The 21352-nt window shown below is 40.6% G+C and overlaps 1 protein-coding gene across 3 annotated transcripts in view; it reads right to left on the reverse strand.

The window, feature by feature from the left end:
* The window catches only part of SAMD12 (sterile alpha motif domain containing 12), a 377845-nt gene that overhangs the window by 61155 nt on the left and 295338 nt on the right, over nucleotides 1–21352 (reverse strand). Inside the window, exon 5 of one of the 3 annotated variants that reach the window (XR_003515902.2) lies at nucleotides 9354–9610. The exons of 1 other annotated variant lie outside the window; for it this stretch is intronic. Coding sequence is in view for 1 of the 2 variants with exons in the window: in XM_027571863.1 (XP_027427664.1) it covers nucleotides 9531–9610 (80 nt within the window). In the remaining variant the exon portion in view is untranslated. Of the gene's footprint in view, nucleotides 1–9353; nucleotides 9611–21352 lie in introns of those variants that run through there. One more of the 3 variants, XM_027571863.1, reaches the window with a different exon arrangement.

A 21352-nucleotide genomic window follows, 5' to 3' on the forward strand; every position in this document is an offset into this window, starting at 1 on the left:
AAATGATGCCTCCCAGTGAGGGTCTTATAGATCAGGTATTTCTATTCCCTCCCTTTGGTTTCTCATATTTCCCCTGCAGTGACTTTCCTGAACATTCTCTCAATCCTAATTATCACAATGGGCTCAGTTTTATGGAGTTGATGCTTTTGTAATCTTGATACCTGCTCAAACTTTAATAAGAATCACCTTCAAATTGATCACTTAAGCTGCATCATTGTGATAAAACCCATACCGATGGAGGAACAAACTATAGGAGGGAAGATCAAATACACCTGAATCTAAAATGAGCCAGGTGTGTGCCTTCTTTATTACTTGCCTCTAAGAAATATACTTTGTGCTCCCTTCCTGTTATAGGAAAAAATTTTAGACTAGGACAAACACATAAATAAAATGAAGTGATCCTAAATCCTATTTTCTGGAGATAGCCATCATTAATATTGTAATATCTATTCTTTCAGAAATTTTCTGGGTATAGTAGATACAGGGTACATAAATAAATAGGTAATTATATACATATACATGTACACATGTATTTACTTACTATATACAGAACTTATTCTTTATAACTAGTGCAAACATATGGGTTAGCCTACAAGTTACAAATGGGCTATGTGTTGACAATTTCTTTTTACATTTAATATGAGAAGACTTTTCTTTTTTTTCCTCATTGAAACAGGACTCTTCCTGGTGGTCAGTTTCCTAGACCAGAACTCCAAAACTAATTTAACCTATGCAGGATAAGAACTTCAACTAGTAGAAAATGGACAAAACAGAATCAGAAAATTTTTAGTTTTCTGATTTTAGTTCTACCATTCCCAAATAAAGCCCTACTACACATCAAGTTTCAGTCCAAAGCGTGGGAGACCAATAGGGACAAAGCCCTCAGCTATCCATCTTCAAAACAAAGATAATAATTCACATCTCAAAGGCTTACAGAAATTCTCTTAAATCACAGATGGGAGAATGGCGAGCGCCTAGCAAGGACTCAATACATGATTATGAACTGGGCAGCAGGATCTCTTTAACATCTCTGCATCTCTTTTGAGCCACAGACTCATTATTCAAGTTTTTTTTAGGATACTTTGGATTCCAGCAGACTGTAAGACTTCAACCCAGAATTTATCAACTGCACTGGCCCCACCCCTGCCTAAGCATCTCCTCTCACCCCTCATTTCCTGATAGTCTACTAATCCTGAGCCCTGCCTCAGCTGAACTCATCTCACACCATCCCCCTGTTTGCTCCCATTCTAGACACACTGGCCTCAAGAAACTGCCACAGATTCTGTGTAATCACCTCCTTAGAAAAGGCACTCAGAACCACCGACTGCTGCTCTTTGTTGTGAATGTAGACAAAACAAAGCTAAGTTCCCACCATGTTCCAAAGTCACTCCGTGTGATTCCCCGCTCTGTAGTCTCTGGGGAGGCTAAACGCCATAGAAGCGGTATCTTTCACCCACAGCAGACCACGATTTAATCAGGCCCCCTCTGCCAGAAAGATGGTCAAAAGTCACCATAATGAAAAGAACCATTAACCCAGCCCAGTTAATCAGTGACCTATCTGAAATGTCGAGACTGCAGAACCCAAGGCACATAGAGAGATGTTTTCTGACCATTGTTGCCTTTTTGAAAATACAAATGGATGGTTACTCTAAGAATTTGTATTTTGAGGACTGGCTATTTGCCTGATTTTGGCCAGGTCAGATTGTCTTCTTGATGGCTTCAGTGGCACTCCTTACAGAAGTGATGGATAAAATCTGCAAGTGACAGCATCCCTGGGGTCATTCATTCAGGGGATGGGGTAAATGGACTCTGGGACAAGCTCTGAGGGTGATCACCAGCATGATCTCAGGTTTCATATTCCCTGGTGGAAACTGGGCAGTCTTGGCTTCCTTTCTCAAGGGTCTGGCCGGTCCAGAATCACCATCTGGAAACCTGTCACCCATGGGAACTGTTAAGATCAGTCATGACCTTGGGAAAATGCAGGAAGTCGAAAGCCATTCCTCTGCCGGGGTTTAGAGTCCTACTGGACACCGACCCCTTTCTCGTGCTGTTACAGAGCCATTTTTAAATGGAATGCTTTCCCCTGACCTTGCACAGATTCAGGTAAAAGTTCCCCCACAGGTTGCTTTATTCTGGTGTGAAGGATCATTCCGTGCTACAGGAGACAGAAATAGCCTAACAACGTGGACAAGTGAGGTGTTAGAGATACCTGAGATCCTACCCACTGATGTCAGGCAGACACTGGGAGTCTGAACCTCTCTCCTCCTGCCCAGTGAAATAAACCAGCACTTGCAACGGAGGAAATAAAGGGAGGCGGATTTGTGCTGCAAGCTGGAATCCGCGGGGCCATCCCCAATCAGCGCACTTTCAAGAGAACTGCAGCAGAAGAGGAAACAGGCTGACGTTTAGTCATTTTATTTTCCCGTCTCTGGGCCTATTACAGCTCCCTCTTTATCTGTGACATGAAAGATTAGCCTGTGCTTTCGTGACAAACCACTTGCTTCATCTGGAGTTTTGAAGTCCTTATCCTTGGCTTGTCACACCTACAGGAGGTTTTTCTCCCCCCACCGACAAGTGGAAAGTGAGGTTCTATTCTTGTTCTTTACTCACGTGGTTCCCCACAAACAGGGCCTACTATGTGCCCAGCACCACCCCATCAGACCAAGTGCTAACACACTAGACTTATTTTGTTTCAGATATCACAGATGTCTTATTGGCTTACGTTATACCAGGCTCTGTGCAGCTTCATAGGTAATACGAATGATGGATGGCCCCTCCCATAATTTCTAGATGGAAGCAGGAGTGAAGAATGTGGTGGGAAAAATCAAAGACTCGTTGTTCTCCGCAGCGCTGGTTTGCAATTGGCAGGAAGGCTTCAACTGTTATCAGACACCCACCCCCTTATTTCATCCTAAATCCAGGCTATGGGAAAGCTGATGTTCCTAACATCCTCCAGTCATATTCTAATAAGCAAGATGACACCACGCTTACCTGGCAGATGTCCCTGACAGCAGAGGAGCTGGGAAGTAAGAACAGGAAGGCCTCTGCAAGGCTCCCACGGACCAAGTCCATCTGCCAGGCTCCTGCACACCCAAACTCAGAGACTGTTGATTCTCATTTTAGATGCGTTCTAGGAAAGCTGGCTAACTGCTTTTTAAATCCTGAGCAGATTAGAAATAGCAAATTAGTATACTTCGATGCTTACGGGAAAATGACAACTGTCAGCCTCACAGGGAGAGAGGGAGGGAAAAGAAAATGCATGAAATGGAGGCACAAGGAACAATAACATAGCAGACTGGGGTGCGGGCAAGTAACACTAAGACGTCGTAAAGATGTTATGATGGTTGTAGCCAGTATTCCCTCATGCAGCAACTCAGGAGCCCATGTTTAACAGGCTGGGATGTGACCAACATATTTTAGAAAGATTTCCATCTAGAATGGTTAAGATTGAAAAAGAATGTTCAGGGGCACCTGGGTGGCTCAGATGGTTAGGCATCTGCCTTCGGCTCGGGTCATGATCTCGGGGTCCTGGGATCGAGTCCCGCATCGGGCTCCTTGCTTAGAGGGGAGCCTGCTTCTCCCTCTGCCTGCCACTCCCCCTGCTTGTACTCTCCCTCTCTCTCTCTCTCTCTCTCTCTGGCAAATAAATAAAATCTTAAAAAAAAAGAAAGAAAGAAAGAAAGAAAAAGAATGTTCAATGCAGTGGTTTGCAACCAGGGAATGATTTTGCCCTCCAGGGGACATCTGGCAGCCTGGAGACATTTTTGGTTGTCACAACCGGTTGTGGGGGTGGAGGGCAGAGGTGGGTGCTGATGGCCAATGGGAAGAAGCCAGGGCTGCTGCAAAATACCCTGCGATGCATAGGACACCCCCCAACCCCCCAGCCCCAGAAGTATTCTGACCCCAAATGCACATAGCCTGAGAATGAGAAACCCTTGTTAATGGAACAACATTGCATTATTTGAAAAATTCGCTTATGTGGCTCGTCTCAGAAGCTACCGACGCAGGAGGAAGAAGCATCACTGCATCTTGTCTGTCAAATTCTTTATACCTGTCAAGGTACCTTTGATCTATTTGATCTCCACAATAATCTTACGAGATAGCTGAGGCAGTGAGCACAATTTTCACTTTACAGACCGGATTGCTGAGATGCAGAAGGCTAAATGATGTTTCTAGTGAAGAATAGCGGTCCTAACTCCTCATCCTGTTCCACAAAACCACTGTTCTTTACATCCACTTATTTCCAGAACAAAAAGGGAAGAATCAACAGAGTACTCACTGCTAATCAATATCAAATTTAATTTTAATAAATTAAAATGCAGTCTTGGGACTTAGGTTTACTTGTTCCTTCATTTTCCAAAGAGCTCTGGGGCATGGGACATGTGCCAAGCACTCTCCTAGGCACTGCATGCAAGACACCTCCTCTCTCAAAGCCTGCAGGTCAGAAGTATCTTCCCTGCTTGCTGGACATGTTGCAGGGATTCTGGATAATATTCTCCACCAATCCAAACAAAGCCTTGCAGAATCCCAAATCCTTTCCCTGTGTTCCATATACCTTACGCTGGAGTCACACTTGATTTCTAAACAGGCTTTGCACATTTGGGTGATTTATTTATTTATTTATTTATTTATTTATTTATTTATTTATTTTTAATGATTATTTGAGAGAGAGAGAATGAGAGAGAGCACGAGAGGGAAGAGGGTCAGAGGGAGAAGCAGACTCCTCGCTGAGCAGGGAGCCCGCCGTGGGACTCGATCCCGCTACTCCAGGATCATGACCTGAGCCGAAGGCAGTCGCTTAACCAACTGAGCCACCCAGGCGCCCCTTGGGTGATTTATATACTTGCCTTTTCCTCTGCCCCTTGTGCTATCCCTCCTTCTTCCTCTGTCATCCAGCAAATTTGTACTACATTTTTTGAGATCCAGACTAAATGTTCCCTAGGACCGGAGCTGGTAGCTTTGCCATCCGGGCTCTCTTATTATTCTGCAAATACCAGTACCATGTTAATTACTATGGGTATTAACTTTATCTGCCTGTGCTTCAGTCTTCTACGTTCCACTGAGTCTCTTGAGGGAGGGTCATGTTTTGCTGATTTTTTCCTTTGCCCTTTCCAGATCCTTCTCCACTCTGCTCTGTGCCCTGGGAGGCTGACCTCTGTGAAATGTACCAGTGTGCCCCCTTTCCCTCTGGCTACCAGGGGGGATCTGCCACTAGGCAGCATGGGCAGGAGAGGACTAATGGTGGAGTTTATCTTCTTCAGCTGCCTCTGGGGGCAGGCCATCCCGGATTGCCTAGAGCTCACTGCGTGGGGCCTATGCATGTCCCAGAGGTGGCTGACTCCTACCGGCCTCTTTCCAGGCTCCAGGCTTTACTCCTTCCCCTTGTTCAGTGAGGCCAAGGGGTGGTCATAGCTCCTCACTGTCATGATGCCTGGGCTATAGCACCATCCTTTGTGACTTTATTTAAACCCAGTCCATACATTTACAATGAGCTCATTTTCAAAACTCTCCTAAAAATACAGAACTTAACCAAGCCACTTCTCTCCTTTTACAATAGTTTTCCTCATTTTAACATCCCAGTATTTAACAATATACCTGGCCCACAGAAGATGTTCAATAAATGTTTGCTAAAAATGCAAATGTACGAATACAGATGTTACCAAAAAATTTTTTTACTGTCAGTCTTAGACTTTTTCATTTGTCAGAAGAGCTCCTCTCATCAAAGTTTTCGATTTCCTCAGAAGTAGTGAATTACACTTTTGAACTCGACCAGACACAGTACCACTTATTAGCATTACTGTTCTTTGTCATTTTCAACTTTCAGAAAACAGAAATACGGTGACGTCCGTGCTTTCCCTAGAACATCTGACAATTCTCCTTCTGAATTCTTCATTGCGAACCTCAAACAAAACAAAATCAAAGCATGAAACTCCTGTCCTAACCAAGCCCTGGTCAGAAGACTTCCACCTCTGAGGATACACATGACAGTTGGGTAGACAAGAAAGGAAAAAAATAAATCCAACGAGCCTCTCACATTTCAGCAAAAGTTTTTACCCAAAGTGAATATGACACATTAAATGAGCATCAGCCTCAAAGACCTTCTTTTGGAGCCTCGTTGGTAGCTGTGTTTTCTAAGTTAGCGAATGCCTGCTGTTAATGTGAAAATTGGTTTCAACTTAATTTGGCAACCGAGAAAACACATTATTTTTTTTTTTGTAGCTATTACAGTCCATAGTTAGCACTTTCCCATGCTGTCAGTGACTTGTAGAATTAATAGTAATTATAGCTACTGACCATTTCTGAAGTTTTTGCAATAGATGACGGGTCCTCTACTGGAAACTTTTTAAAGATGATCTTCACGACAATACTACAAGGTAAGTATCATCCTGCTGCCCTACACGGGACCTGGTTAAACCAGGGGAAGGCTACTTGCAGAGGTGGGATTACAATCCAACTATGCTGACTCAGAAGCCAAAAATTGGAAGCTGTCCTTTCCTGATCAAGAGCTGCTCACCCCGAGTATCAAACAGAGACACGTAGACCCACGGGGACCTTTGGATTTTCAGTCCATTATTTCCACACCAGTCCTTTTGGTGTGGAAGTGTTTGACTTCCAATCTGTCCAGGGAGACCAAATCACTTAGTTCTGAGAGTGGGTTGGGATGATGCTAAGGATGAAGGTGAAGAGAAAAGTACTCTAAAAAGAATGAGGGAGAAAAAAAGAATTTTTAAAAAGCAGTTTCATAAATTTTCAAAGGTAAAGTGATTTCCACCTGGTGACAAAACACCATTTTTATTTCTGCTAAAGAGAGAGAGAGAGAGAGAAAGCTCAAGGCTCATGCTCACTTGACTGTCTCTTTAAATGTTACGCAGCACCTAATATATTACAAGGAAACTACAATGCAGAACAGATGGAACAGCATAAAGCAGATGCAGATCTGAAGTCTAAATAGAGATGAACAATTCTTCAGTTAACAACAAGAAAATGAGGTGGCAGCACAGATAACATGGAAAAGGAGCAGTTTACACTGGAGAGAAGCTACAGGGAAAAGCACACATTATCACAACTGAACAGTGCAAAAAGATTATTTCATGGCATTTGAAATGACATCCCCTGATGTCTTCCTGGGGGACAACACAGGCTTCCATGGAACACTCAGGAGGAAAGCCAAAGGAAATCTGAACAATTTAAGGCCACGGGCAGGCAATAATGGTTGGAAACGGACAACTCAGGGTTTCAGTGGACCTCTAGCAGAGAGCTCAGCTATTACGAGCATTTTCCATAGTGTGGGGGGGGGCACCCAAATAATCTTAACCATAGGTTAGATAAAGAAGAGATGCTTTTTCTCCCAAGGTTTAGATTTAATTAGTTGTATTTTTATAATTCTCACACTTTCACTTTATGGACCTTTCCAAACATATACAAAAGTAGCAAGAATAGTACTTTGAAACCACATTACAATCACCACCCCGTTTCTACAACTGTCAGCGTCTTCCACTCTTGTTTCATTTCTTTATTCCCTCTCTACTTATTTTTCTTGGTAATTTTAAACCAGTCTGGATAAAATGCTTTGTTTTAGTTTCCCTGTTTGTAAAATGTACCTACTTCCTCTACTTGATGTTGGGGAGAAAGGCTGTAAGATGTTAAGCAGAAAATCCTGCCAAAGGGAGTATTCAATAAATGTTCATTTTAATTCTTGTGTGTGGACACATAAAGACAACGGCAGAGGGTATGGAAAGATGAGACTTTCATTGTCAAGTGTGGGGACAGAACAAAACAGGACAGGAATATTAAGTGCTCTTACGTTCTGGCATTGTTTTAAGTGTTGGCTCTTGGGAAGTGTGAAACTCTTCGGACACACGTTTAAGTGATGTAACAGAATTCTGTTCCAGGGTGCAGAGAACTGTACCTCAGAAAAAAATCTATTAGTGGGTCAGTCCCCCACAAGTTAAGGGCTGGCCTTTTATTTGTAGTATTGTCCTAAATGCCACCAAAAGATGGGGGGGGTGGTTAATGGCTGCTAGCTTTGAGGAAGTTGACTTCCATGTTGAAGCCAGAGCTGAAGCACTTCAAGACAAAGACCCCAGCAAAGATAAGGAGGAGAACCTCTGAAAATACACCCGGAATCTTCTGTGTAAATGCTTAGGCGATGCTGAGTAACGGGTCCTGCTCGGAGGCAGCAATGGCAAGTGGCGAGCAGTTGGCCCAGCCTGTGAGTCGGTGGGGATGGAGAGGGTGCGCTCTGTCAAGGCGCTGACAGTCAATGCATAAACACTCCTCAAGAGGCTTGCATAAAATGGAAATACGCCAACCACTCCTCTCCTAAACCTCAAGAAGATGGTTTTAATCATGTAATTTGAGACTTCCTTTACTTTGTGAGAGCTAAAGCCAGATTCCGTTGCAATTGAAATAGTGCTACATTCTGTTGTTTCTAACATAAGTTTCAGTTTTATTTTCGGGGTAAGTCCAACTTTCTCACTTTGTTTCTTAAGAACACCTGCAAAAATCAACACCATCTCCTAGTTAACTTGCTCTCCGTAAGGCAAGTGGTGCCCGGGTGACCACCCCGGTGGCGCCTTCACCACCCTTGGAGGGGTCACCACCTCCTCCACCTTCTGTCCCTCCCGAGATTCACTAAAGGACATGCTCACACCTGGGATTGCTGGACATCTTTACAAAATTTTCCACCCTAAAATGTGTCCTCATGTTGCAATATAATGACATCAATAATCATGTATTGGAGTAGTCTTTGGTTTTTATAGCCAGAAACGGAAGACAAAATTGTTACTATAGAAAACATTCCAGTGCAGAGGACCACAGGGGAAGGGAGGAAAAACAGAATGGGAAGAAGTCAGAGTGGGAGACAGACCATGAGAGACTTAACTCTTGGAAACAAACTGAGGGCTGTTGGAGGGGAGGTGGGTGGGGGACTGGCGTAACTGGGTGATGGGCATTAAGGAGGGTACGTGATGTAATGAGCACTGGGTGTTCTATGCAACTGATGAATTGCTGAATATTACATCTGAAACTAATGATGTACTATAAGTTGGCTAACTGAATTTCAATTAAAAAAAGAAAACATTCTGCAAGCCTTGGTGACCCATCCCAAAGTCTTCAGGATACTCATGGCTGATTGTTTAGGATAACCACTAGCATGAAAATAAGATTGTGGTCCTATGTGCAGGGGTGAAACAGGGGAAGGCAGAGGCCAAGGGAAGAACATGAGCTGAATGTACCTGGAGTGACAACCGGAATCTCTGGGATTGTGACGCAGGCGTCTGCCTGGTGTTCCAGGTCTTCCCGGGGCAAATCCGAGGCCCACTATGATTTACATTCCCCGCAGCTGTTCTTACCTGGTTGGAGAACTAACTGACGCGAAGGGAATGATGATGCAATTCTGCGGGGCTGGCAGCACTGCGAGGTGAGGACTTAAATGGAGACATAACTGCCTTTTGGAGAATGGGAAGGACCAGCAACAGAGTAAGGTTAGTTCCTCAAGTACCTTCCTATGACCTCTAGTATACTGCTCCTCACATGGCCACGGCAAGTTTTATTATCCTGCGCAGGGCAGGGCTCAGGTAATGCTGCCGTTCCTTCCAATGGTGATTACCTGAGGGAGTAGAAATGGACTGCAATGAGGCATTTTCCTAATGAGAACATCCAGAGCCCCATTACCCCAGCACTATCATCACTACACAACTTGCTAAGTATTCTCCCCTCTCCTCAGGACTTGTACATCTTCAAAATGTCCACAACTGCCTAATTGATTAGGACTTGGCCAGACAGCTCCAGGTGGCTAATCGGTAAAGCAATGTCTCAAAGAGGATTCATCTTTAATTATGGGCATTTGACATCTTTACGTAGGTTTTATGAGATACTAAATACATTTTCACTAGACATCCATTGAAGCCATATGGCAGCCTTGAATATGTGGAACAAACTGGGCATAATGCAGCTTTATTTATTGATTTACTTACTTATTTTAGAACAGCAACATGTACTGTTGAGGGTACTTTTTACAAGTTTAGTCTAGAAATTCAGGACTCTAAGTAGCAGGGAAGACATTCCTTCTGTACTGCTTCAGGATAAATGGAGGAAGACACAAGGACCGACAGAGTCCAAAGAGCAAGGAGAGAAAGACATTCAAAACCAATTGTCCATATTCCAAGAGGAAAATCAAAGACATAAAATAAAACAGTGCACTGATTGTGCGTCCTTGTTTTCGCCTAGTAAGTCAGCTGGAACTAGAGTCCTTCCCTTTGGGTCCATTCATTTAATTCAACACTTATTTAGAATCTATTGGTATAGCAAGTAATATGGATCAGACTCATAACAAGTTCATGAACACTTAAGTGATTCGTGAATGGGCATCAGGGACTCTGTAATTCTCTGAAACTGTATGTAAAATCTGTTTACAGGAATTTTTCTCAAGAGCCAGCCCACAGCTTTAATGAGATTAAAAGCCTCACAACTGAGAAAAGGTTAAGAGCCACAAAGCGCCACATCCAAGACTGTAAGACACACCAAGGTGAGTGAGCAGTGACAGCCCCCTTCCCCACCCGGCCTTTTTAAGTAAAAGGCATATGTCCGATTTATTCTGAAGGAAGTAGGTAAGTAGAATCCATAAACCCCAGGACCGTTTCAAGTCTTAACGATGTTATGATTCTCAGAATATAATTCTTACTATCTGTAAGATCCAAAAATGTCCTAAAGAAGTATAACCCAAAGTGCAAGGTAAATAAAAGCAGTTACAAATGACATGTTTCGAGAAGGCTGAGGCCATCTGGTTCCCATTATCCTGAAGCGAGGGCACATCATTTCATCTGCCCCAGACCAAGGCATCGTTCGAATTGCATGTGAACAGACTGGGTTTGCTAGGAAAGACATGCAGATGGACAGAGTATCAATCTCTGTCCTCCTCACCTCTGGCTGTTGGAGCAAACACTAAGTCGGCTTTTCGGCACATACTTCCACCTTATTTTTATTAATCGGTTTGAAATAAATAAATAATATATGGATTTTAGATCAAAGATACCTAGGCCTAATTTTAAAGAATTGAATTGTTCTACACGATTTGCCATAAAAAACATCTGACGATAGCCCTCCTCCCCTTACCCAGCTCCCCACTCCCACAGCTGATTATTTTGGTATTTACTTCCTTTATCTCTAAATCACATAGTTATACTGCTACTTAAAAAAAAAAAAGTGTCCAACTTCAAGGAGTGCCTAGCTGGCTTAGTCAGTAGAGCATGTGACTCTTGATCTCAGGGTCATGAGTTCAAGCCCCACATTAGGTGTGGAGACTACTTAAAAAAAAAAAAAAAAGGATTGACCCATATGTGGAATTTAAGAAACAAAACAGATGAACATGGGGAAGGGAAGGAAAAATAAAATAAGATAAAAACAGAGAGAGAGAGGCAAACCATAAGAGACTCTTAACTCTAGGAAACAAACTGAGGGTTGCTGGAGGGGGAGATGTGGGGGGATGGGGAACTGGGTGATGGGCATCAAGGAGGGCATGCGATGTCATGAGCACTAGGTGTTACACGAAAATGATGAATCATTAAATTCTACCCCTGAAACTAATAATGCACTATATGTTAACTTAAATTTAAATAAAAAATTAAAGTGTCCAACTTTAAAAAAACTGATTTTACACTATGAACACATTATGAACTTACCTCTTTCCTCCCTCCACTTCTACAGCACACGTTCTTCCCATCCCCTCTTCACCCCAATACAGTCATTTTCATTAAATCAGGATGCAGTGTTTACATTACTACAGTATTCAGATGCTACCCAAAAGGAGCCCAGAGTAAACCACCATCACAATTCCTCCCTCTTTTCCCAAGAGGTAAAATTATCTTGTTTCTTAATTTGTTTGGTTTTCTAAATACTTACGGGTCCCTTAGCCCCAAACTCTTTACCACTTATGTAAATATCCTGTTAGGATGCCTCATATTAGGTATTCCATCAGTTTCCTCTTCCCAGAGAAGCCGAAGTTCTGGAGTCTTGTTCTCATCTGTGCCTGGTGCACTCCATCCCCAGAGACTATTTTACCCTTTTCAAAGGAATAAAGCGTCCCCCATTGGCAGGGCTGGGAGCATGGCAGTCTCCTGAATTGAATATAAGGAGCGGGAGAGGAGGTCTGGGGATCTGGTTGTTTCTCAAACTTTTCAATGATCTCCTTGATTTTAACTCAGCTATTAATATCTTGGGTCTGCCAATACATTTACCATGAGCCTGTCTGCTTTCCAGCCCCCAAAATGTGTGTACTGCCATCTTCCCTTCTGCTTCCCATGTCTTGATAGATTTATGTCCTTAACGTTTTCCTTTGCTGTTGTTTTTCTGTGTTTTCTTTTTTTTAAGTAGATGACAAATGTAAAGTGTGTATCTAATCTATTGTCATTGTTTTTGACAGTGTTTTAGAAATCAGTATTAGCAAAAACCCAGGCACATACTTTAAGTAGGCATTTCATCAACAGCTCTTTATAAGACAATCACCAGCATATGCTTATCTGTTAACTTATAGGTGAAGAAAATGAGGCACAATCTGCTTCAGACATGTCACTTGATAGATTGATATAAATACAGAACACCTTATGCCCAAGTCCCCTTTTCGCTTCACTTTCTTAATTGTAGGCTTCTGTAGAGCGTTGCCTTCCTGATAGTCTATGGCTGCTTTCAGGTCCCAAATATCTGAGAATTGCTTCAGTCAATCAATATCTCTGTCATGCTCTATTACAGCTGATCAATATGGACAAGGATGCAATGAGCTGGAAGCAAGATGTTTTATTCAATCAAGTTTTTGGTCTCTTTTATTGACCCCAATATAAAACTTCTCTGTTTACAAAACTTCTATACTCCTCTTGTTTTATTCCAGCTAGCAAAAACTGTTCGCATAAAAACACATGCACATGTCTCCTCCCTCATGGTTTCAGACTGAGTCCATCATGTTGAACAGCTCTGGATCCTAGACTCATCTCTGCTCTTTGTGTCATTTTGGGTAAATCACTACCACTATCAATATCTCCCATCTGTGCAATGGGAGCTGTTAAAGCTCACAAACTGGTATTCCATGGGTCATTTGGAGCCAGCAGACATATTTAGTGTGGCTGGCACAATGAAGGAAGTTTCTGGATGTGATTGCCTTTAGCGAGAGCGGGGGAGGGGAAAGTACTCCAACATTCTCTGCAGTAATCACTACTTCATACTCTGGTGATGTTACCAGAGTAAGGTAACCTCACAAAATCCTATGATTTTTCCACTTCTTAAATGTATTTGAGTTTTTTGCACAACGACCGTTCTGTCATATCCCCTTCAGCACTAACCTCCTTTGAGTTTATGGGCACTGCAAATAGCGTTAGCCAAAATACCCCAGGACCCTGGGCGCAGGGGAGGTAGACCAGCTGTGTAACACCTGAAGTCAGAAGGAGAATTTTATAAAATAAAGTGACCTTCCTCTTTTTCTGTATGTTTTTTCTTTGATCAATGCCCAAGAACTAGCTGACTCTTCTTTCTAGATATTTCCATTTCCTGAATAGACATTATTGTCAGCAATATCATTACCACCCACTTTCTTTTCTCCTATCTCACTCTCTATGTATGTCATATTTAGACTGTGAATTCCCAGAGGGTAGAATGGTCTTGTTTGAGTTTTCATCTTTCTTTTCTAAATCTTTATTTGGATTACAATTTTTGCATTGTACACACAGCACACCGAACGGAAACATTTCTCATTTTTATTTGGTCTTTTTTTTTTTTTTTTTTTGAGAGGTTAGGGAGTCACAGAACACACTGTGTGCTGAATTTTATTACTTTCTGGAGCTTGGCTATTAAAAGGAAGATAAATGATACAGATATAAGATAGTCTTTCCTAGCAATCTCCTCTGTACATCCTTGGCCATTCTCTAGATCATACACTTGATCTTATAATCCAAAAGACAACAACAGTGACGCAAGTCCTGGATTATAGAAAGGACACATAGCAAAACAAAAGAAAAAATCCCAGAAAACAAACAAGGATAAAGAAGAGATAAGACATTTATACCATGAGCAGGCCAATGAGTAACTGCCTCAGTTGACTATAATTATTGGGTAAGTGGGGGGTCACAGGTGTTTCAAGTTGAAGCCAATTGGAACAGGGGTAAGTTATCAGATCTCTCTTATTAGTCTGGGAAGCCATGATTCATTGTTGGAAATCAACAACGCATCTATTACCAGCTCAAGATATGGAAAATTATCACAAGCCCTTCCTGGATCCTCTCCACCCTGCTCCCCGCCGATGTAATCAAGATTCTGAATTTTGTGTTAATCATTCCCTTATCTTTCTTTACAGTTTACATATATATTTTAAGACATACATTGAAATCTGCCTGCTTATGAACTTTATGTAAACTTCATATAAGTGGAATGATACTGTATATGTATTCTGTGATTGGCTTTTTTGCTCAATATTATTCATCCATGTGGACACACATAGCTACGGTCCATTTGCTTTCCTGCTGTATAGAAGGCCATTGTATGAAGATGCCACAACTGATTTATCCATTCTAAGTCAAAGGATAATAGGGTAATTTCCAGTTTTCTGCTATTAAAATCAAAGCTGCTATGAACATGCTGGTTGCCTGTCTCCTCACATACAAAGTTATTCTCTAGGTCATGTGTCTTTAGAACTTCCAAAATTATGTGGAATAGAAGTCATGAGCTAGCATGCTCATTTTGATCCTGATTTTAAAGGGGCTTTAAAAAATATTTCACCATTGAAAACGATGTTTGCCATAAATTTTTTGTGGGTATCCTTTATCAGGTTAAGAAAGTGCCATTCTATTCCTAGTTTGCTAAGAATTTTTATCATGGATAGATTTATTGAATGATCATTTACAGAATGATTTTTTTGGGAGTATATACTGAGATGACATATGGCTTCCTCCTCTAATTAGTTGATATGATGAATTACATTAAATAATTTTCTAATAATGAACTAACTTTGCTTCCAGGGATAAACCCAAATTTATGGTATATCATTTTAAAATCCATTGCTTAATTTGGCTTGCTAATGTTTTTACTTGTTAATATTCTAGATATTTGAGTGGTGTGTACTTTTATTTTCTTATACTCTGTCAAGGTTTGGGTCCAAGGTTAATATTGGCCTTGCAGAGTAAGTCTGGGAATATTCCCACTTTTTCTGTTGTCTAAAAGATTTTATGTATTTTGGATTGAATATTTGGCATAACTTACATGCAAGACCTTCTGCTTTAGTGTTTTCCAGTAGTAAAAAAAATTACCAATTTCATTTCTTTCACGGTTAAAGGATCAGTTTTCTTCTCAAATTAGTTTTGATAATAAGTATGTACTTTTAGAATGTCCACTGTACACAAATTTTCAAATTTATCTGCCTAGTTTATAATTTTGCCTTATTATCTAATTAACTTCATGTGCATGTGTAATTAAAGACCCCTTTACATCCTTTATGTTATTTGTGCAATTTCATTTTTTTCAATCTTATTAATTCATTATGCTTCTCACAGAATGGACTTTTGATGTTGGTGATCCTCTATTTTTGTGTTCTACTTCATTAGTTTTTGTTATCTTACTTTTTCCTCCATTATTTTTGGGTTTATTCTGCTCTTTTTCTAAATTTTTCAGTTGATAGCTATTTTTTTAAATATAAGCATTCAAGGCTATAAATTTCTCATTAAGTACTACTTTAGCTTCATCTCATATATTTTGTTAAGTAGTACTTATCATTTCCATAGTTTCTATTACGATTTATTATTTGACCCACGGGTTATTTAAAAAAGTGGATTTTAAAATTTCCCTATGTATCCATTTATCTTTTTATAACTAATTTGTTTCTATTCTTATGATAAAATGGATTCTTTACCATTTGTTGAGACATGCTTTATGCCTTACAACATTAGTTTTATTAAATTTTCTGTGTCTCCCTCAAAGGAATTTCTACTCCCTAAGTGTTGGAACAGTGTTTTACATATGTCCTTGAGGTCAAGCTTATTCTTTGTGCTGTTCTAGTTTTCTCTGTTCTACTGAAAACTGTTAAGTAAAAATTTCCTACTATGATGTAGAGTTGTATATTTATCCCTGTAATTCTGTTAATTTATTTTTAATATCTGAAGCTATACTACTCATTACATATAAACTCAACATTATATTTCCTGAGAAATGTTAGCTTTTGAGAAAATTCACCTCTTTATCTCTAGTGTATTATTTTTTTGCCTTTAATACTACTTTTGTTTGATATTATTATAGTAATGAAGACTTCCTTTAGGTTAATGTTTGCCTGGAATACCTTTCTCTAACCTTCACTTTTAACCATTCTGTGCTTCTTATAAACATGTAGCTGGATTTTGTGTGAGCGTGTGTATGTGTGTGTGTTTTAATTTAGTTTGATAATCTTTGTTATCAAACATAGTTGCACTGATTTTCGGTTACTGAAATATCTGGATTCATTTTTACGACTTTATTTTGTGGTATCTGTTCTACTCTTCAATATTTCTTTTATTACCGCTTTTCTTTCTTGACTTATTGAGGTTTTTCTGTATTTGAAGTTTTTCTCTTTGCAGTTTTTCTTCTAGAAGCTTAGAAATTATAGACTACATATCCTCTTTATCATTTGGAGTCATGAACAGCAACTCTTCTGCGGTGTGGGTTTCCAACACCCCCCCCCCCCAATTCACCTACTAAGAATGTCACCTTGTGGGGTCCTGGCTTTTTGTAAAGATTCAATCTCCCATCCTGCTCAGGGTCTGCTTTAAGTCCTGTCCAAATCTCTCCCACACTGGTCATAGCTCTAACACCTAGGTCACAGATGCCAGCTGTAGGAGTTGCTTACCCCTGTGAAGTAGAGCTTTCTGGACGTTTCCTGACCTTGTTCTCTTCCCAATCTCTGTCTACCTATTATCATCTAGTGTATTTAAATGCAAACTGGGAGGGTTCTCTCTAAACATTTGGTCATTCATCTTGCTAGAAATGGAAGACCACACTTTGGTTCTGATACAATCATTTCCTTACGTAGTTCTGACAGGTTTATGCAAGCCTCGGACAAAGGGGGAAAAGTACCGTACTTGATTTGTATGTCTCCTTCAAATCTGCAGAAATAAACTCTCAGATGATATTCTTTAGGGAATTAAGGAAACAAAAGGGATGAACCCTAATAAAATGATTTCCTTCGACTATGCATATTATGTTCCTATACTCAACTTATTTAATCCTTAGAACAACTCCATTGCGATAGTTATTATTACCCTCGTTTTATGGATGAGGTACTTGAGACCACATTTTAAGGTTATTAAATTACTGAATTGGGATTCAAACTCTTGCCTATCTAATTCCACAGTCTGTACCCTTTCCTGAATTATGCTGCCTTTCTCCAGAAGGCTCTGAGGGATTCTTTTTGGAGCTGGTAAAAACAACCCTGGTTAGTCTTTCCCTGGTAATTTTCATAGCAAACAATGCAGCTATTTACCCGGCATCGCTTAGAACTCTGCTAATTGCTAGCACTCATTCTGTTAGCAAACATGGTATTTATTGACTCCAGAAAGAGTCCAGATTGTGGGAAAACATAAACAGTGATAACACAAACAAGTGCTTTCAAAGCAAGCCTTTGTTTGGGTCCTAGTGTCAAGCAATTTTTAATTGTCATTTTTACTTTTGACCAAATATCTCCCATTTAACACTTTTTAAACCTCTGAGAGTAATTAAGCCCTCCATAAAATCTCCTGATGTCAGTTCATATACTCAATCTCATAAAATATATATATCTGTTTATGCAAGAGCCTATGCAGCCCTGCAGGCTAAGCCTAAACTGTTATTGAAGGCCACATTGCCAAGTCTAATGGATGACCCAAGAGTGCCATAGATAAGCTAATCTTATTTTATCTCTCTGCTTTATCATTGTGGAACTTAACACAGGCAAAGCATTGAGGAAAAGGCTCTCTCTCCCTGTCTTTCTATATGTCGTCCTTTCCCCAGCTGAACTTGAAATGTCTAAAGTGGATCCAAGAGAGCTCCAGCATCTGGGATGCTTAGAGAAGAAACCATAAAGATGGCACATGGGCCCATTTTCACTGGTCATGTCACCAGACCATTCACTGGTCATGAGCTGCCTCACCAGGGGAACATAACCATTTCTGCTCAAAACCAGGTTGGAAGCAACATACTCAGACAACTCACGCTCAAGCCATATGGGAAGGGGTTAGTTTGGATCACTATAATTTAGAGGTCAGTGATCACAAATGCAAACCAAGCCAGGCAAGTTTTCTATTTCAAGGCTTCATACATGATCAAAGAGACCAACATGGCAGTGTAAAGTGAAGAGAAGTGAAGGTGCATTGTTTCCATTACATGTAGCCATATGTATTTGCAAAGTGGCTCATAAGATGTTGTCCATTCCCTGGGCTATAAAAGGCCCTAAATCCTTCTTTGTGCAAGGTTTGCCCCAAAATACAATTTTGAGAGGAAAAAAAATATTAGCATGCTCTCCCAGTGGATGTCCCTAGTTCTGTTATTAAAACGAAATGGGTGTGTTTACATAATCTGGGCATTCAGAGAAAAAATTACGCACTTCTGTGTAATTTTCCCCAGAGTTGAAATTGAACAAAAATCAATTGCACATCTGGGTCTGGGGCTGCTTCAGCCTCTAATGCAAAAATGAAGATGAATTCCAAGTGATCAAAATGTGCAGAAGTGCTCACCCCTGACAACTTTTTCCCTCTCTGGAATGGAAAGTATAACAACTGTTTTTCTGAAAGATAAATTACAATCAGCTGCTGTTAGTTTTATTATTTTTAAGACTTTCTACCGATCAGACTGATAGTCTTTTATTATTGAATACACACGAAAAGAAAAACACCCTAACACTTTCCCATGATTTTAACTGGAAGGAAATCTAGATCAAATTGGGTGTGCCTTGTGTATTTTAATATTAGATAATAATCATACACTGTTTGTGATTAACATTAATTGGGAATGGTTACATGAGAAATGATGCAAACACTATCTTTTTTTTTTAACATTTAAGCAAATTTAATCTTCAAATCCAGGTGTTTTAAAGCAGTACATAATTTCCAACTGAAGGTTATAAAACAGTAAGCTCACAGAAGATAATTTAAAGACAGAAGACATTTCCATGGGCTAGAGTGACTTGGGAAAATCTTAAAGAAAAATCAAACCTGTATCTTTTTAAACTTGATTTTAATCACCCATTGCCACATTTGAATTATGCTTTCAACTGTAGCAAAGACTACAGCTGTTAGATGCAGAACTGAAATAGTTAATTCCCCTACCATACCCTCATTCTGACATTGTGGGGTGTATTGTCAGTGTTTTATATACATAAGAAGGAATATGTAAAAAGTCTATTTTAACATTGTAATCAAGACATGCATATTTGATGCATTTTGCTGATTTCTGTGTTGCACAACCCTGTTCCCTATGTGTCTGAGATGTTTATGTCTCTTTTTGGGGGCAGCTAAGGGGAGATGTACTGCTTGGCCCTGTGGGATTCACTTGACCAAAGAGATAGCTGGGTAAGCAGACAACTTGAGCCCAGATAGCAACACACATTCCAACACATGGACGCATGACTTACCTTGGCAAATTTCTCGTCTGCAAATAATTCCCTTCTAAAGGGTACTACTGAGATTCAGAGCTGACCCTTGTACTTTCTCTCCACTCGGGACTGGGCCATTTTGCCATTTTAGTGGTGGTGATGAGGGAAGCACAATAAATGCTTGTAGGCTTTATTCTGTTGCAAGTGCTCAGATAAACCACAAAATCAACAGTCACAACATTTTCTTTAGCCGAACAAGGAATTCCAAAAACGAATCCCTGTGTAAATGATAGCATGATGTCTACATTCTTAGTCAAAATATACTTTTGAGTCCGGTTGTTATGGTGTCAGAGGAAATGCAAAGCATTCCCCTAGTGTCATCTTGTAGCCAAGCAACTCCGACAGGAGCACGGTCACTCAGGGCACATACTGCTTATCTCCAATCAGCTGCATTACCTACTCTATGCTACAAGGGCAGGGTAAACTCAAGTTTGAGATAGAATCAAGGACAAAATTATCATCATTGATACCTCTGGGCTGATTCTGTAGTACAGCTCTCAGTAGAAATATGGCAAAGGTGGCCTGCATGCTGCTGATGGTACTTAGTGACCTGGCTGGGGGGTGGTGGTGTTGGGGGGAGGGTGCTATGCTTCTGGACTATCAAGCTTAGGAAAAATAAAGGTTGTAGGTCGGCTTCGGAAAGCAAGCTCCAAACAACAGCAAAAGGGAAAGAAAAGGTTCAAATGTTCTTCAAAAACGAGAAGAAACCAGTTTGAGCCTAGCTTTAAGGAACATACGTAAATGGCGGCAGGAGGTTATTTTCTCATTAGGCAACGGAGACTTTTCTCAATTGTATTACTACAGATGTACTATGCCTCAAGCACTCTAGGTCCTCTAGATAGAAAGAAGAGTTTCTAATAATTGCAGCCTATTTCAGCCACCTGCACAGGGCAGGGATCTGCATGCTTTTAGTGTAAGTGGCAGACGTGTACACTCTGGGTCCCCAAGAAGAAACCTCAAGGCTGCCCTCCTTCTTACTAGGTTAGTGATCACATCCTAATAATAGTCTTCACAGCACCTTATGTTTGCCCACACACAGTTCAAACATCCACATATTACCTAAATTCAGTTTCAGAAACAGCTAGCAGTGATAGTAGGGAGAATGTCATAATTTCTCTCTAATAAATATGGAAACCGAAGCAGAGGTTTTCCTAAGGTCAAGCAATTAGCTTATTCTAGAAACTAAAAGCGTCCTGAGAGAACTCATTTTGGCCTCCAGTTTCACAGATTAGGAAGTAGAGGATGAGAAAGAAAGGTACCATGGTGAATTAGTAACAAAGAAAAAAAGACTCAGAATTCAGTGCTCTTTTAAAATGTAGCATCACATGTGTAGACAGGAGGTTCCTCTCATTCAAGGGCCTTCCTGTGTGCTGTGGGTTTAGGAATGCAAATGCTGTGAGGCAGAGATTCTTCCTATCTTGCTCACCACTTTATTGTCAATTCCTAGCACAGAAACCATTCTGTTGGTCTGTGCAATGTTAGGTGAATGAATGGATGTCTTCTAGTAGATACGAGGCATTTTTAGGAGTAGATTGCTGACGTTTGGCACAAAGTAACAATCTCTTGACCAGAGAAAAAGACGGTATGTCATCTATATGCCAATCATCTCTGTAAAGGACATGAAACATCTGGAAGTTGCTTAGAAATCTGCCTTGGATGGTGGAGGGGTTCTGAATCAGGCCCTGAGACAAGCTGGTAGAGGGCTCAGTCATAGACTCCCTT

This window comes from Zalophus californianus, chromosome 4, assembly GCF_009762305.2.
Source record: "Zalophus californianus isolate mZalCal1 chromosome 4, mZalCal1.pri.v2, whole genome shotgun sequence".
Lineage (NCBI taxonomy): Eukaryota > Metazoa > Chordata > Mammalia > Carnivora > Otariidae > Zalophus > Zalophus californianus.